We start from the raw sequence: 15,030 nt of genomic DNA on the forward strand, positions 1-15,030 counted from the left end.
CCTCCTGCTCTCATTTGGGGTCCCGTCAGCGTGGTGATCCAGCAGCCCTTCACATATCCTGTCACATTCCAGCATGCAGGGTGCAGGGGAGGATTGTTTCTTGCCCTTGACCACTGAGGCCCTGGAGGCCCTGGCTCCTGGGCCCTGTGCACAAGGTCAGGCCGCTAAGGTGTCGGAGACGCCCAGCCCGCACCCTCCTAGCCCTGCTGCGCTGGGCCCGGTCACAGGGGGTCCAGCGGGCAGGCTGAGCTGGACTCATGACTCAGGAGCCTGCCTGTCTGTACCAGCACCTTCCTGCCTCTGCTGGCTCTCAGACCCCAGCTCAGGGCCTCCGTAGCTTCCTACTCTCCACCCCAGGGGATGTGGGGGCACCCTGCTGGACGTGAGGACTGCCGTCTGCCACGTCCTCCCGGTCCTTCCCTCACGCCTCAGTAGAGCACGTCTGTCCCATCCCAGCGGGGAGAGGGACGCTTCCCCTGGGTTTTCACTCAGACCCTGGGGCCCAGGAGAGCTGGGTGGTGTGGCTTAGCCCACCTTGTCTTTTGGGTGGGTTCATCCATCCCAAGGCCCCTGAGCAGTGCTGGGGCAGGGAAGTACTGGGAGGGTCAGGGAGTGCTCGCAAGGAGGCCACATGGTGAGTCGGGGCCTGGGGACATCTCTGCCCCTCCCTCATTCTCCAGGTGAGGCCCCGCAGCTGGGCATCCAGATGCCTGGCCAGCAGAGGCCTGGGAGGGCAGGGGAATGTGTGCAGGATCGGCCCCACTCCCTCCAGGCTACCCTGCTCTGGGGTCGGAGGTCTCCCGAGATGGCAGCATGAGGACACAGCAGGGCGGGAGGCCCCATACTGCTGCCTGCCCCAGTGATGCAGCAGGGTGGCTCGGGCTCAGCACCCTGACACCCCCAGGGCCCAGCAGGCTGTCCTTGAGCCTCCTGGGGGAGGAGGGGTGGGGGGCATCCCAAGCTCACAGCTTCCTCTCCCCGCAGCCTGTTCGACATGGGTGGAGAGTATTACTGCTTCTCCTCCGACATCACGTGCTCCTTCCCGGCCAATGGCAAGTTCACTGCAGACCAGAAGGCCATCTACGAGGCGGTGCTCCGGAGCTGCCGTGCTGTCATGAGCGCCATGAAGCCAGGTGAGGACGCTAGTGGCCATGAGGCAGGTCCTGCACTCCACAGCCTGACTCTGTCCCCCTTCGCTCACACAACTGGCTGAGACTCCAGATGATATCGGATCCCCAGGAGCAGCCCTGGGAAAGGGGCTGACCACCACGGAGGGACAGGGCTGGGAACTGGGGAGCTCGGCCCAAAGTCACCCCACATCCCATCGGACGTCCTCCACCAGCAAGAACCCCTGCGCGCAGGGGCCACTGCGACGTCAGTATGTCCCCTGTCCTGTCCCGCAGGGGCCACTCCGGTGAGAGCTTGACTGGCGGACGCCAACACTGGCGTTTAGTTGGGTGTTGGGTGCCCTTTTGTTCAGGCTGCCGCTGGCTTTGGTGGGGGCCAAGTGTCTCGCGGTGTTTGGGGAATGGTGGGCGGCTGCCGCAGGGCCCTCTGGGGGCCTGGCCATGACATCCTCGAAGGCTGGACTCCAAGCTCATTCTGAAATCAGAGGGATCGTGCAATCAGATTGGCGTCCCTCTGTGGAACCCTTACTTAGGAAAAGAAGATCCCCAAACTGTGAAAGCCCCAGGGTGTGGCCTCTTGAAGCCTCTTGGCTCTGTGTTGGCTAAACAGCCCCGGGGCCCCTCGGCCAGGTGTTAGGATGAGTCACAGCACAAGCAAGGTGCTGCTTTTGAGGGACTCTCAGCAGGTGCCACTTTGAGAGGCACACTGAGCAGGCCTTTCCAGACGGCCCCCATCCGGCCACCGGGCCCCCAGCAGAGGCTAGGGGAGCCATGGAGGGAAACTGGCAGTCAGGGGAGTCCCAGGCCAGGCAACTCAGCCCCCAAGGGAAGATAAGAAAGGAAAACCTACAAGTTAAGCCCCTGCTGGGGTGACAAGGTGACAGGACTTGCGTGGTTTGGTGGCTGCAGAAGGAAACAGCATCTCATGTTCATCACTTATTTGAAAAGCCTAGTCACTCTGGGAGCACTGACACAGGGAACCTTCTGGATGCTTGTTGCATGGAGACAGAAGAGTGCAGAATGGGGTGGCCAGTCCCCCTTTTGTGTGCAAGAAGGGAGTAGTATAACAGTGCTTGTGACTCCGTGGGGGAGGTGCAGGAGGGGCGCTGGAAGGAGTGGGCTGGGGTTCCCGCAGGGGGGTGGGGGCCTGACCTTTAAACCACGGAATGCATCACCCATTCCCAGTGAAGTCCAGCCTGGAGACGCAGTCCCACCGCCCGAGGGGCATGACCCTTCCTGCTCTCTCTACGCCACTAGCCATGGGCTATGGGGCGCTCCCTGGTGTCTGCAAGCATGGCATCTGAGGAGGGGTCTCCCTCTGCCTCCAGCTCCCCATGCCAGGCCACTTGGCAGCCGCCCCCCGCTGGGCCATCACCTCGCAGGCCGAGTAAACTGTGTCGCCTTTCCCTTAAGTGGACTCTCCACCTGCACACGGGCAGTTGCGAATTCAGATGTCCCGGAGTCCAGGCCAGGAGCTGGAAGGGCCTGGTGCTCCCGCCTTCTGAGGTCGGAGCCACGCTCTGCTGCCTATGAGCCCCCACGCCCCATGGTGGGTCCCTCGAGGAGGCGGTGGGGGTGGGTTGCAGTGCGGAGAGGCTGCACTGGCGGGCTCCAAGGTCCACACTGGAGAGACGGGCAGGCAGAGTCAGGCCAACATGTCCCTGGTGGATGGGTGAGGATTGGAGGGATGGCAGGCAGAGCTTTGGGAAAGCTTTGTTCAACTCAGAGCTCCAGGCTTCAAGCCCCTGGCCCTGCTTAGCCTCTGCCCGGTGCAGAGATGGGGGTGAAGGCCCAGGCCTGGCCTACCCCACCTGCCCACCCCCCCGACACACACAAGCAAAGTCTGCTGGCACCCGGGTAGCACTTCCCTGGTCGGTGTCCTGGCCAACTGAGTCGGCTGGCAGAGCAACCCCGATCCTGCCCAGAAAGTGGCCAGGCCCACAGGCTAGTCCACAGGGCCTCCAGTTGCACTGAGAAAGGCCTGGTGCTCTGTTCCCGCACTCCCCTGGGCACCTTGGTCCCATAAGGCTGCCTGGCCATGTCACTCTCAGGGCAGGCAGAAAGCCTGAGGCCCAGCCAGGCTGGGCTCAGCTGAGCCGGTCTCTGCACACCGCGTGAGGTGGGCCTCCCCTAACACACAGCTGGGCACAGGCTGGGCCCTCGCTGCGCCCCTGAGCTTCCCTAGTTGGGGGGGGGGGGCTTGGAGCAGAGTCCCTGCTGTAGCGCCCACCTCTCCTACCGATGCTGGGGATTGACACACAGACGGCCCTGCCGATGGTTCCCCAGGGCCGACCCCGCCGGGTCCCATGCCGCACCGGCCAAGCAGGGTGGGCATCCTGTGCCCACAGAGCTGCTCCGATGGGGGCAGGTCGCCTCCCCAGAGCTGCAAGGAGGCCATGGCCAGGTCAGCCCCATGTCCTGTCCTAGCGGAAGTGCCCCCGGTTTGTGGGTTCAGCTGCTGGGCCAAGACACACACCCGCTAAGACTGCACGACTGCTTCCTGCGGCCTTGCCGGGAGGGGCCTTGTGCTGCCTTCTGGAATCGAAGCTCTCCCCAGCTTCTGTGTCAGGCCCGGCGGCCCACGCTGAGCAGACCAGGGAGTGTGCCCAGAGAGCACCTCAGAGAAGGGTGTCCGTGGGCCGCCGCGCCGGGGCCGTTCTGTAGCCTCTGTCCCTCCAGCCACCATGGAGCATTGAGGTCACCTGGAAGTCCCTAGGCCTCCTGCAGCCTCGCCTCCCACTTCCCAGCATCTCCTCCCTCTCTCTGCTCACTTGCCCACCTTGGCCTCCCACGCTTAGGCTGCAGCCCCCGCCCCACTTCTGAGCCCATGCCCCCACCGGGACCCCGCGTAGGGGGTGCAGTCTGCATGCTGGGCTCAGGGGCCCCACTGCTCCTGGGCTGCAAAGGCGGTGGAGTCTCTGTCTATGCAGACGACCCCCCCCCAGTCATTCCCACACTCGAGCAGGTGTGCGTAGCTCCCCTCACTTCCCACTCTGCTGCGGTCAGGGTCCCGGCCACCTGCATGGAGGGGAGGCACAGCCCATGTGAAGTGAGAAGCAGGCCGCCTCCAGAGCGGGCCGGACGGCAGGCAGGACCCAGGGCCCCGGAGACGTGCAGACCCACGTGGCTCAGCATGTGTCTGCTATGGCCTGAGGTTGGGGTGCCTCAGCCAGCTCTGCCTGCCTGCCAGGCAGGGATGGGGACGGGCTGGAGTGGCCGGACTCCCCTCGGGCCTCTCCTTAGGGATGCCGCAGATGGAGGTGTGGGGACGGTGCCACGCAGACTGCGGGCTTCCTCTGTGGCAGGAGTCAGGGCAGGGAGGGCTGTCTGCTGAGGACCCGTGTGGCCCCCGCTGTCCTGAGAGGCCCCCCTGCTGGCTGTAGGATGGTGGGCAAGTTCCCACCCTCCCTGGCCTCCTTTACTCCCTCGGGCTCTTTGCAGGCAGGAGGGGGGCCGGGGGAGGTGGGGGTATTGCTTGCAGAGGCTTCAAGAGCCAGCCCCGCTCCGCTCAGCATAGAGGCGCCTGCAGTCCGGGGCGCACATTGCCCCCTGCCCTTCCCACAGGGTGAATGGGTCCCCGGAGGTCCTGGCAGCAGGCGGGTCTGGGGGGGGATTGGGCCAGAGGCCCTCAGCCCCACGCCAGCTTGGCCTACCAGACGGCTCCCTGCAGCCCTTGGGGCCTGCCCTGGGACCCAGCCCTGCGCCTTGCTTGCAGCACCCCCAGGGCCTGGCGCACACGGGGTCTCCTGAGGGCCATTGTCTTTGGATGAAGTGTGTTCTTTGTCTGGAAGTAGCCGTGAGGACTCAGCTCTCCGGGCCCTCCTGGCTGAGCTCGGGGCCCCGAGCCCCTGGGGCTGCTGCGCTCTGGGCAGGAGGCCTCGGGCTGTGAGGGATGCTGCGGAGGCTCCAAGGAGCCAGCCTGGGCCCGGGCCCCGTCGGGGTAAGGTGTGGCCTGAGGGGCGTCAGGTGGGCACGGAAGACCAGCCTGTGACCCAGGGATGGTCTGGACACATGCTGGGGCCCGGGCACCAGGGCTCTGGTCCCTCGGAGCCCACAGCCAGATGGCAGGGCACAGACCCAGCTGCTAGCCTGGCATCCTGGGGTCTGAGTGCCCAGAGGAGCAGGGTCAGGGGCACACCCGCATCCCGGGCCCATGAGGTCACAGCACTGACTACACAGGAGAGCCTTGAGGGAGGCTGGGGCTCCTCCTCAGGCCACATGTTGGTCAGGCATGGAGCAGGACACGGGTCCCTCCTCTCGGCGCATGGGCTTTGACGGTCCTCTGGCGGGAAGAGCTCTGGCAGCACAGGAAGGGGCAGTCAGGGAGGGCTTCCTGGAGAAAGCCTTAACAGAGGCCCACAGCAAGAATGGGAGTGAGTGTGGGCAGGTGGGGGCTTTGGCGAGGTGGTCCCAGCTAAGGGGCCAGCAGGTGGAAGGCACGGGGCAGTGCCAGCACCACCAAGGGCTGTGGGCGCAGGGGCGGGTGAGAGGGAGGCCAGGCTGAGGAACGTGGGGCTCTGTCCTCAGGGCGGGGACTGGCCTCGTCTGACCCATGTTCTAAAGAGAGTGGCCTTGCAGGATGCAGGGGGAGTGAGGCATTGCAGGAAGGCGGCAGGAGACCAGGAGAGGTCAGGGGCCAGGTTCAGGAGATGTCCAGGGAAAAGGGGACAAGCCCCGGTGCTTGCTGGAGGCGGGAGGGTAGGCAGGGCTGGTGACCCCCAGTCTGCAGTGTGCTCCCCAATGTGGCATCCATCCCCAGTACGAGCAGGCTGAGGGGACCACTGGGCCTTCTGAGGTTGCGGGGGGAGCCTGGGGGGGTGCCGCTGGAGTCCTCTGATTCGCATCCACTGCTCCAGCCTAGCCCAAGGACAGCAACCTTCACACACTTCGGGGCCCCTGCCCTGGCCTAGGGTGTCGTAACCACCATCCGGGCCAGACACTGGGGCCAAGTTGCTGGAGGTTGAATCACTGTCACAACCCTAACCACACGCAGGCAGCCGCCCACTGCCAGCCACGAGAGCGTGCGCAAGGCCGGCCCGAGGAGCGCAGGCGAGGAGGACTAGAGGCGCCGTGGGGACCGCCCCGGCCCTCGCGTCCGGCCCCAGGAGGACAGGAGAGGAGCCGAGCTGCCGGCTCGGAGCGTGATTTATACCTGACTCCCCGCTGTGCCGAGGCCGCAGCCCACTTGGAAGTCCGCCGGGCTTGACGTCAGGCTGCTTCCTGGGGCTCCCCTTTGGCCACCGGAAAGGCCCCTGCCCAAGAGAAGCAGAGTTGCTTTGGAGTCGGGGTCTCAGCCAGCGCACGGGACGCCCTTCCTCAGCCCCAGGAGCCAGGCCAGCCAGGAGCAAGTGTGCAGAGCTGCGCGGGGGCACTTTCAGGCCCAGAGTCTCTGGGCGGGAGCAGAACTTAGGGTCGAGCCTGCTGTGCATTCTCCCTTGAACCAGCATTCGCTAGGCCAGGCCCGGGGTGCCCAGGGGAGGCAGCGGCTCTCTGGTCCAGCGACAGGAGAAGCGAGCAGGCAGGCCTGGCTAGGGGACAAGGTGCAGGGAGGGGCCTAACCGGGACCTGGCGGGGAGAGTGTGCTGGGGAAGGGCTGTCCAGGGCAGGGCCCACTGGGGCCGAGCCCCGGGGACTGAGGAGTCTCAGGCGGCGGGTGACTCAAAGAGGCCTCCGTGAGCATGTGTGACAGGTGGCCTGGCCTGGGGACAGTGAGGCAGAGCAGGTCGGCCCCCGGGAGGAGCGGGTACACAAGGCTCGGGCTGGTGCCCCAGGAGTACAGCCAACATCAAGGGTTGAACCGGGGTCTGGCTGGGCCAGTGACAGTTTTGGGGGGATACTGACCTAGTCTCCCGGTAGATGCCAGAGCCTTTGCGGCCGGCTTTCTAGGACCAGCGTCGCAGCTGTGTGACAAAGGGAGGCATCTGGGGCTCACGGTGGCGGGCGAGCAGCTGAGCGGGAACCCGGTGTCCAGCTCTCCATTTGAGGATGCCTGAGCATCTGAGGAGAGCCGCCCACCCGGCTCCGCCTCCAGGGCTTCTAACCCAGCTCCCCCCCCCTTGTGTGCTGCGGGTAAAGCCAGAGCCCGGGACGCCCCCCCCTCCACTGTGGCACCTTGTGGCCCTTGGCAGGTGGAACAGAACGGGGCCTCAGGAGCTGGACTCCAAGGAGGCTCTCTTTTTTCTTTTTTTTAAAAGATTTATTTATTTGAGAGAGAGAGAGAATGAGAGATAGAAAGCACGAGAGGGAAAGAGGGTCAGAGGGAGAAGCAGACTCCCTGCTGAGCAGGAAGCCCGATGTGGGACTCGATCCCGGGACTCCAGGATCATGACCTGAGCCGAAGGCAGTCGCTTAACCAACTGAGCCACCCAGGCGCCCAAGGAGGCTCTCTTGTCTCTAGAGACGGGTCTTCTCCCCTCGGCCTCCCTGCGCCTGGGGCCATGGGCTGGCCCCTGCCCTGCGAATGGACCAGGGTGCAGCCCCAGCCGTCCACTCAGAGCCGGACCCCGGGGATCCAGGAGGCTGGGTCAGCTCTGTGCCTCCAGCCAGCCCAAGACCCCGACTGTGGGGCCTCTGTCCTGGTGGGGAAGGGGGCCTACCTGGAGGTCTGGCGCCCAGCATGTGTCTGAGGGGCAATGCCCCGTGTCCCTGAGTGGGCTTTCACCTCTCTCTCTCACCCTGGATGGAGCCCTTGGGCTGCCCCCTGCCAGCCAAAGAGATTCAGAGCCCCGAGCCCAGCCCTGCCAGCCCAGCCCTTGCCAGCACGGGGCCCGCGCTGGCCCCCGATGGTGCGGGGTGCCGGGGCGCCCCTCTACAGCAGCTGCCATCAGTCATGGAGGGTGTGCAGAGCAGGGCATCGTGGGGATGCCTCTTGGGAGCCAGGGTCACCCGCCACGTGGAGGGGCCCACGAGGGCCGGCACTGGCCCCCTCTCTGGCTGGAGCACGGCACAGGGGTGCGTGCCCCCACCCTGTCGGCCTGGCGCACTGGTCGCAGCCAGCACGTGGCCTGCCCCAAACTCAGCCCGGTGGGGCGGGGCGGGCCAGGGAGCTCTGCCGGCCTTGAGCCTCGCCTGGTGCTTAGGCTGAGTGCCTGGTGCCGGGGAGTGAGGCTGATGGTGGGGACTCTCCAGCCCCGTGGGCAGGGCCAGCGTGCCCTGGCACCAGCCGAGGCTCTTTGCGGGTGGCTGCCCAAGAGCCCTGGGCGGAGCCCCGGAGCTTGCTCACACCCCGAAACTCAGTGCCTGGGGACGTGCTCTCCGCGGTGACCTTTGCCTCAGAAGCATGGGGCAAGGATGAGTTCGATCAGCAGTCTGGGGCCTGGATGTCTGGGCTGCCGTGGAGATGGTCCGCCCCTGCTCGTAGCGGGCGTTGCCGCAGACCCCTGCCAGCCAGGCCGTGAGGCCGCGCCAGCCGCACCTTCGCCCCGGAAACCTTTGCTCCCCTCTGCAGCTCCAAGGGTGATTCAGCCCCACTTAGGGGTGTGCAGGGATGCCCTCACCCCACAGACTGAGGCTCTGAGCATTGGTCTGGGGCTCTCTGAGGCCGCCCCCCCCATCTGCCGGGGACAGACGCTTTTCTCCTCCTGATGCTCAGGGGTCTTCCCGGGCTCCCCTGGCCCCAGAAGCCTGCTCTGGCCGAGGGCAGACGTGGTGTGGGCTGCGGAGTAGCCCTAAGCTGGGTGCCTGGCCGTGGGCCGCAGGAGCCTCCCCCTGAGGGCACGATCGGGAGAGAGGAGAGGTCTCGAGGTCCCAAGTTACGGCGGGGAAAGCCCGGCCTGGACAGCTGGGCCGGGCACGGCCCCCTCACCACCCACTTCCGGCCGTCCCGCCTCAGCCCGTGCAGGGGATTCATGGGCCCCCCAAACCTTGCCCCGGGGAGCCCCGGCCAGACAGCCAGTCCTCACAGCTCATTGCAGCCTCCTCTGGAGCCGCAGGGGTGTGGTGGCCTGACCTGCACCGCCTGGCCGACCGCATCCACCTGGAGGAGCTGATCCGCATCGGCATCCTGAGCGGTAGCATTGACGCCATGAGCCAGGCCCACCTGGGAGCCGTGTTCATGCCTCACGGGCTCGGCCACTTCCTGGGCATTGATGTGCACGACGTGGGAGGCTACCCTCAGGTCAGTGTGGACACGTCAGCGTGAGTGGCCCTCCCCGGGGCGGGGCTCTGGGAGCCAGCTGGGCTGCAGTAGGACAAGCAAGAGGAGGAGGAATGGGGTCCCACAGGGTCCCCTGCTCCTCCTCGCCCTGCACCCATTGGTTGATCCTGGCCCCGGGGCCGCTGTGGGGGCTGGTGGGGTGGGGGGCTGCCTAGAGTGTGCCTCATCTGGCGGCCCTGGCCTGGGGCCTGGTGGCAGATGTGTGTGCTCTGCCTGGCGAGCCCCGGGCTGTGCACTGGGGGGAGTGCACCAGTAGATCTCTGGTCAGCGCGCAGTTCCCACAGAGCAGCAGGAACCCCAAAGCTGGGTCTAGTGACCAGGCTGGCACCACCACCATGGTGTCCTCCTGCCTCTGGCTTCATGCAAGCCGGGGCGGTGAGGCACTGCCATAAGGGGCTGACCTGGGTCCTTCCTGGGACTAGCAGAGCCCAGCGCCCCTCACAGGCCCAGCAGCAGCCCCAGCCCCCTGGGCCAGCACACCGCCATGGCCTCCTGGTCTGCAGGCCCTCCAGGCACGCTTAGCAGGGGAGGGAGGCTTCTGTGGGCATTTCCAGACAAGGCTTTCCCTCCCCTTCCTACCCACTGATTCTTGAAAGGACCACCCAGCGGGCGCTTGCAGCCAGCCTTGGGGAGGCCCTGCCCGGCAGGTGGCTGCAGCCTTTCCGGGCCCCGGGTGGGCGGGGGTGAGCCTGGCCCTGCCGCCTGGCCTGGCGCCCAAGGTGCAGGGGGCTGCTTATGCAATCGTGCGCGCCCTGGGGCCCACCAGCCAGTTAGCCAAGACTAGGCTGGGCCTGTTGGCTGCGGGGTATTTTGAAAGCACGAAGAATGATTTTTGGGGGGAAAAAATTGCTCAAGAGGAGCATTATTATTCAATTATTTTTTTTCCTCAAGTGTAAACAGTTAAATTTGGAGAAACAAAATCAGTTTTAATTTCCTAATTTCTATCCATCACATTGTGTACAGGGAGCCAAGAGCAGGGCCTTCCAGACATTGTTAACTGAGGTTCGTTATTCATTAGTCGCCAGAGCGCTTTTTTTCCACCAGAGAAAATTGGCAGCAAACTGTTTTATCTTTTCCAGTAAGCAGGCCTTTGTGCTCACAGAGTCTATTCTTTTGACAGATAAACATTGTAGAAAAAAAATATGGCTTTTCCTATAAAAGTCATTTGTTTTATTTCAGGCCTCCAGACACATCTGGGTCTCCTCTGCTCAGAGCCCAGTAAAAGTGGAGGCCCTGTCCGGCCTGCTGCCCTGGCGGAAGGTCTCAGGGTTGAAGGGGCGGGGGGCTCAGCCTCTCCCCTTTTGGGGGGGTGCTGCTCTCCACTGCCCAGCCCCCATGCTTCGCACAGGCCTGCTCGGGCAGTGCCCGCGGTGGGAGACTCCTGGGAGCTAATGCTCTGAAGGGATAAAGGTCGGGGGGTCGCGGCAGGGCCCCCTCCCGCTCTCCCCTCACCCACAATTGGATGGGCGGTCCTGAAATTTTCCGGAGGGCTTGTCTCTATACAAGCCTGAGCAGACCATCCTCCCCTGGGCGCGCCCATGGAGTGGCCCGACGTGGGCCCACAGTGACTGAGGGGGAACAGGGGGACCTGACTGTACCAGTTTGCTGCCTCTGCTGGGCCCCTGGCTTTGACAACCTTGGAGTGGAGGGAAAGGGACAGGCACCTAGCGGGTAGCACGTAGGTAAGGGACGGGGAGGGCGTGTCCAGGGCAGGCACGGAGTGGAGATGGCCGAAGGCCACCAGCCAGCCCCATAAGCACCTCTCATCCGGGCACGGGGGTGCGTCCCTGGCCCTCCTGCCTGGGCTAGCCCCTCTGGGCAGAAAGTGGCACAGGGTCGGGTGCTACTCCAGAGGGGCATCTGTGCCCAAAGCGTGAGCCATCAGGGGTCACAGTGCCTTGGTGTCCCCTCCTCCCCTCTGCCCCAGCCCGACTCAGGCCAGGTCGGGGTGGCCGTGCACAAGTTTCTCCGCGTGCCCTGCTGTCCCCACCCTCCTGGAATCCCCGTCACAGGCTTCCCTGCTGTGCCCGGCCGTGGAGGCTGAGCCAGCCTGTTTCTGGTTACCTTACATGAACCACTAATTGAAGTCTGATGTTCTTGGCCCCCAAACAGTCAGAAATGACAGCTCCGTCTCCAGCAGCCGGGCTTCCAGGCGAGAGCTGCGAGCGGGGCAGGGCAGGCTCAGAGCCCGACCAGAACGCCTGTTCACTGCCCACCCCATGCTCAGGGGCCGGGGCGGGGGCCGGATGGCGGCCTTGGGGACCCAGGGAGACAGGTGTTGGCGTTGCCGTGTGAATCGAGGGGCCCAGGCCAGGTAGGCATTCGGGGGGAGAGGGTGCCTCTGCAGGGAGCACGCCGCCACTGTTGCCTGCTCTGTGAGGGCGGGGGCCGGCCCCCCGCGTGTGCTCCCCTGGGGCCACGCCCCCAGGTCCCACGCGCGTGCGCGTTCGTGCATGTGCACAGCAGCGTCAGGCCTGTCCTGGGGACAGCACCTGTTCCTCCTCCTGGAAGGCCCCACGGAAAACCTGGGTCCTGGCCTGGGGGAGCAGGGCCCAGCGCTTCTGGGGCCGGTTTCCACTCCAGCTGCCTGGAAGACACGATGCAGCGCGGGAAGCCTCGCAGCCGCCTTAAGAGCTTTTTTGGCTTCCCGAGTTTGGCTTCTGCCGCCCTGTCTGGCAGGGACAGGGCCTGGGTGAGGGCTGCCGGCTCGGGCAGCTCGGCCCGCGGGCGTGCACATAGGTCTCCACAGGGTTCCCACAGGCAGTGCGGGGGCTAACGAGGGGCAGGAACCGGCCAAGTCTGGGGGTGTCTGCAGAGAGTGGAGGGTCTCATCCGAAGTGCCCGTGGCAGTTCCACCGAGAGCAGGGAGGGCTCAGCAGGTGGGCCTTAGGGGGCCATCTGGCTGTCGCCACAGCGGGGACCCTCCATCCGTGCCAGCGCTGGGGTCCTCCGGGCCCTTCCTCTCCTCACAGGGCGTGGAACGCATCGATGAGCCTGGCCTGCGGAACCTGCGTACCACGCGGCACCTGGAGCCGGGCATGGTGCTCACCGTGGAGCCGGGCATTTACTTCATCGACCACCTCCTGGACGAGGCCCTGGCCGACCCGGCCCGCGCCTGCTTCTTCAACCGCGAGGTCCTGCAGCGCTTCCGGGGATTCGGGGGGGTGAGTGTCCACAGGCCCCGCGTCCGAGCCCCCCTGGACACCCACACGCGCACACTGCAGTGCGTCACCCCTTTGTCTCGACACAGGAGCCCTAATGGGGGTGGGGATGATCTTCACTTCCTCCCTTGAGAAGGACCCAGCATGTGCCTTCTCATGGTCTGTCACAGACCGGTGCCTCGCTCCTCAACAAGACAGATGCAGATTCTACAAAACCCCTGCCCACTCTGGGGCCCCCGTCCCCTGGGCAAGGGGCAAGGACTGGGTGGGCAGGTGGCAGGAGCAGATGGCCCCATGGGAGGAGGCTTCGTCTCAACAGCCTCCCACGGAGGCCTGGAGGCCAGCCCCTTCCATCACAGGCAAGATAGACCGTTCCTTAGAAGGGGCTCCCCCAACCCAGCGGCTGGTCTGAGCCTCTAATCTGGTGTGTGAGACCAACTCAGAAATAGTGTCTGTCATTCTTTTTTTCCCAGAGTTTTTCTTTTCTAGATTTATTTGCCAGCATGCGTGTGCACACTCACGCACCCGAGTAGGGTGGAGGGGCGGGGGGGGGGGGGGAGAGAGAGAGAGAGAATCTCAACAGACTCCCTGTTGAGCGTGGAGCCCGACACGTGGCTCAATCCAGGGACCCATGAGATTATGACCTGAGCCGACGCCCAAGAGTCGGATGCTCACCCACTGAGCCACCCAGGCGCCCCATGAGTGTCTGTCATTGTGATGCAGGTCCGGATCGAGGAGGACGTCGTGGTGACTGCTGGTGGCATGGAACTGCTCACCTGTGTGCCTCGCACGGTGGAGGAGATCGAAGCGTGCATGGCAGGCAGTGACAAGGCCTTTACTCCCTTCTCTGGCCCCAAGTAGAGCCAGCTGGGAGTGCCCAGTGGGACCAGGGACCCAGCCTGGCCACCTGTCTTCACGATGGGCAGCCTCCTGCCTGGCCCTCAAGCAGTGAGAGATGGGTGCTCAGAAATCCCATGGCTGCGTCCGTGTTTGAGCTTGTGGTTTCCTGGGGCGGGGGGGTCTCTTTCTTAACCTTCTGCAAGATCACACCTGAATCTGCTCTTACTCTGCTTGAATGACAGTGGCTTTTAAAGTGCTAATGGAAAAGAATTCTCCTTAATAGCGACTAAAATGTGTCTTGTTGTCATTTGCATTCTTCTGCTCTGGGAAGATCCATTTCCAGTGTTTCCTCTCAAAAATCAATGTGCAGAGTCGAATTTGCAATAAAAAGTTTCCCAAAATGGTCCTTTGTGCACGGCTTCCTCTCTGTTCTTTCTCGCTCGGCAGCGGAGCCTGGCACGCACGGACCAAGAAGCTGACGGGGCAGAGAGCCGGCACAGGCGTGGAGCCACCCTGCACGGGCCTTTGCACATGAAAAGGTGAACTGCTAGAGGAAGAAGCCTTTTCTAGGACGGGGCTACTGCCTCAAAGCTAGATTTCTGAAGGGGGCAGAATTTTTATGCAGCACTTAAAGGCATAGTTCTATAAAATGTGAGACTTGCAGGGATGCCTTGTCCTTGATGCCCTTTTCATAGCAAAGCTGGCATCCACCTGAGCGACACGGCCACCTAGGGCAGCTCTGTGGCAGAGGTGAGCCTTCTAGTGGCTTCCGTTTGCGGAGACCATTTGTCTTCCCTAAGTGTGAACCCACGGACCAAACTCCACTCAGGCAGGGAGTGTTCTGGGGCCAGCTGGGCCTGGTCCCCGCCGAATGCACAATGCCGTCCTCCCCTCTGCTGGCCCAGCCCCCCACCCCCCACCCCATCCCGCAGCCCTGCCCCCGCCAGGAGCGGGGGAGCTCGGTGAGAAACCGCTCCGGGCCTGTCTCTCCACAGGCCTCCCATCCAGGACTTTCCGGGCCAAGGTGAAGGGACACCAGAGATGAAACCACAATGGGGTGAGAAACTCTGTAGCCCAAGCTAGACATTTTGAGAAGTCACTGAAGCGTTGAGGCCAAACCGATTTCTTCCTGCGGCAGTAACACAAAAGTGCTTGCAAAGGGACCACATTAAAATGAGACCACCTCGGTTCCAGATCACAGTTCACCTGGTTTGCTCCTCAGATCGATCACACCCATTTTTTCAGGTTTGCTCCAGTGCTCAGGCAGTCCCTAAGTTATTTGTGACCTTGAGCGGTTTGCAGTGATGGACTTGAGTGTCAGGAGTCTCCGTTCACCGATGTTTCTCTGCCCCGGCTGCACCGGCGGGGGACACGTCCTGGCGTCCGGGGTTTCGGCTGCCCCCGCCCCTGGATAAACCCGGGTACAGTGAGGCTAGCGCTCTAAATGGACAGTTTCGTTTGTGTTAAGAAACGCAGCTGGCTGTTATCACATCTTTCTCCTTCCTTTCCTTCAGACGCCTCATACCAAAACTGCCCGTTTCACGTACATTTTCTGTGATTACCAAGCAAGAAGGTCAAAAGAATAAGGGGAAATCCCGTTAACTACATGTTCTTTATCACAGGGGGGCACTGGGAGCATAGGTCTGACTGGTCTCGCCCCAGGGCGGTGAGTCAGGACACCCTCCGGCGGTGTGGGGCCCTGGTGGCCGCCAGAGCCCACTCTACCCCGTGGTCCTGAGGGTGCACC

The 15,030-nt window shown here is 63.8% G+C and overlaps 1 protein-coding gene and 1 long non-coding RNA gene across 4 annotated transcripts in view; one reads left to right on the forward strand and one right to left on the reverse strand.

The window, feature by feature from the left end:
* Positions 1-13,686, forward strand: part of PEPD (peptidase D) — a 111,235-nt gene extending 97,549 nt beyond the window's left edge. For all 3 annotated transcript variants that reach the window (XM_025854325.2, XM_073885423.1, XM_073885422.1), the window contains 4 exons: positions 985-1,133; positions 9,059-9,243; positions 12,255-12,446; positions 13,167-13,686. In XM_025854325.2, the coding sequence (XP_025710110.1) occupies positions 985-1,133; positions 9,059-9,243; positions 12,255-12,446; positions 13,167-13,304 (664 nt within the window). In that variant the 3' untranslated portion in view covers positions 13,305-13,686. The remainder of the gene's footprint in view (positions 1-984; positions 1,134-9,058; positions 9,244-12,254; positions 12,447-13,166) is intronic.
* Positions 1,470-7,346, reverse strand: LOC141371237 (uncharacterized). Its single transcript, XR_012376028.1, has 3 exons — positions 6,969-7,346; positions 6,280-6,379; positions 1,470-1,602 (listed from the first exon to the last, which is right to left on the reverse strand). It is a non-coding gene; the product is annotated as an uncharacterized lncRNA (long non-coding RNA).
* Positions 13,687-15,030: the final 1,344 nt, after the last annotated feature.

The sequence above is a fragment of the Callorhinus ursinus genome, unplaced genomic scaffold (assembly GCF_003265705.2).
Source record: "Callorhinus ursinus isolate GAN/ISIS: 27379988/994484 unplaced genomic scaffold, GSC_fseal_2.0 scaffold61, whole genome shotgun sequence".
Classification (NCBI taxonomy): domain Eukaryota; kingdom Metazoa; phylum Chordata; class Mammalia; order Carnivora; family Otariidae; genus Callorhinus; species Callorhinus ursinus.